Source organism: Miscanthus floridulus, chromosome 2 (genome assembly GCF_019320115.1).
Source record: "Miscanthus floridulus cultivar M001 chromosome 2, ASM1932011v1, whole genome shotgun sequence".
Classification (NCBI taxonomy): Eukaryota; Viridiplantae; Streptophyta; class Magnoliopsida; order Poales; family Poaceae; genus Miscanthus; species Miscanthus floridulus.
In genome coordinates, this window is record NC_089581.1 from 23,501,606 (window position 1) to 23,502,776 (window position 1,171).

A 1,171-nucleotide genomic window follows, 5' to 3' on the forward strand; every position below is an offset into this window, starting at 1 on the left:
TTTCGATCCTAAGAAATGCCTCATGATCTTCGAGGGATCCGATGCCATCTACTTCAAGCGCTAGCACAAAGTGCGCTACAGAGAAGCATGCATCGTCGAAACGGCTGTCCCCTCTTTCCTTAACTGGTCAGAATCTCCAATCACTTTTGATCAGAGGGACCATCCTTCCCACGTCGCCAGACCGGGTCGCTACCTGCTCGTCATCGACCCCATTGTTTGCAAGAAGCACCTCACCAAGGTGCTGATGGACGGAGGCAGCGGCCTCAACATTCTCTACGTCGACACCCTCAATGCCATGCGCATCCCTCGGTCGGAGCTCCACCTAGTGAGCTCTCCCTTCCACGGCGTGATCCTAGGAATGTAGGCATACCCGCTCGGGTAGATCGACCTGCCCATCATGTTTGACGACCAGGCCAACTTCTGCTTGGAGGTCCTTACCTTCGAGGTGGTGGACTTCCCTGGGTCCTACCACGCCATCTTGGGGCAGCCATGTTACACCAAGTTCATGGCTGTCCCCGACTACACCTACCTCAAGTTGAAGATGCCGGGACCAAACGGCGTCATCACTGCGGGTCGCACCTTTTTGCACACCTACACGTGTGACCGCGAGCATTACGAGCTCGCCACTACCATCATCAACTCATCCAAGCTCTCTCAGCTCAGAAATTCATTGACTCTAGCAGTCCTGGACTGCAACAAGCCAACCTCCTCTACTGCCTTCTGCCCACTCGAGGAAACTAAGGTGGTGGGGATTGACCCAATGACCTAGCCAAGATGGTGCGGATTGGGGCCGAGCTCCCGGTCAAATAAGAATGCGAGCTCACCGACTTTTTATGTGCCAATCGCGATGTCTTCGCATGGAAACCTTCTGACATGCTAGGCATACCATGGAAGGTCGCTGAGCACGCATTACGCCTCGTCCTGGGCTCAAAGCCCGCCAAGCAATGCCTGCATCGCTTTGATGATGAGAGGCGCAGGGCCATAGGCGAGGAGGTCGCCAAACTCTTGGCAGCCAGATTCATCAAGGAGGTATACCACTTTGACTAGCTTGTCAATCCTGTTCTTGTTAAAAAGAAGACTGGGAAATGAAGAATGTGCGTTGATTATACTGGCCTCAACAAGGCATACCCGAAGGACTATTTTCTTTTGCCACGCATAGACTAGATATTTG

General features: G+C 53.1%; 1 protein-coding gene across 1 annotated transcript; it reads left to right on the plus strand.

Annotated features, from left to right (window-relative positions):
• Window positions 1-397: 397 nt before the first annotated feature.
• On the plus strand, window positions 398-769 carry LOC136536213 (uncharacterized). Its single transcript, XM_066528580.1, has one exon. The coding sequence runs from the start codon at window positions 398-400 to the stop codon at window positions 767-769; it is 372 nt and encodes a 123-aa protein (XP_066384677.1).
• Window positions 770-1,171: the final 402 nt, after the last annotated feature.

What these genes read in the sequence shown, in the direction of transcription:
- LOC136536213 (XM_066528580.1), top strand. Translation starts at nt 398, where the DNA reads ATGTTTGACGACCAGGCCAACTTCTGCTTGGAGGTCCTTACCTTCGAG.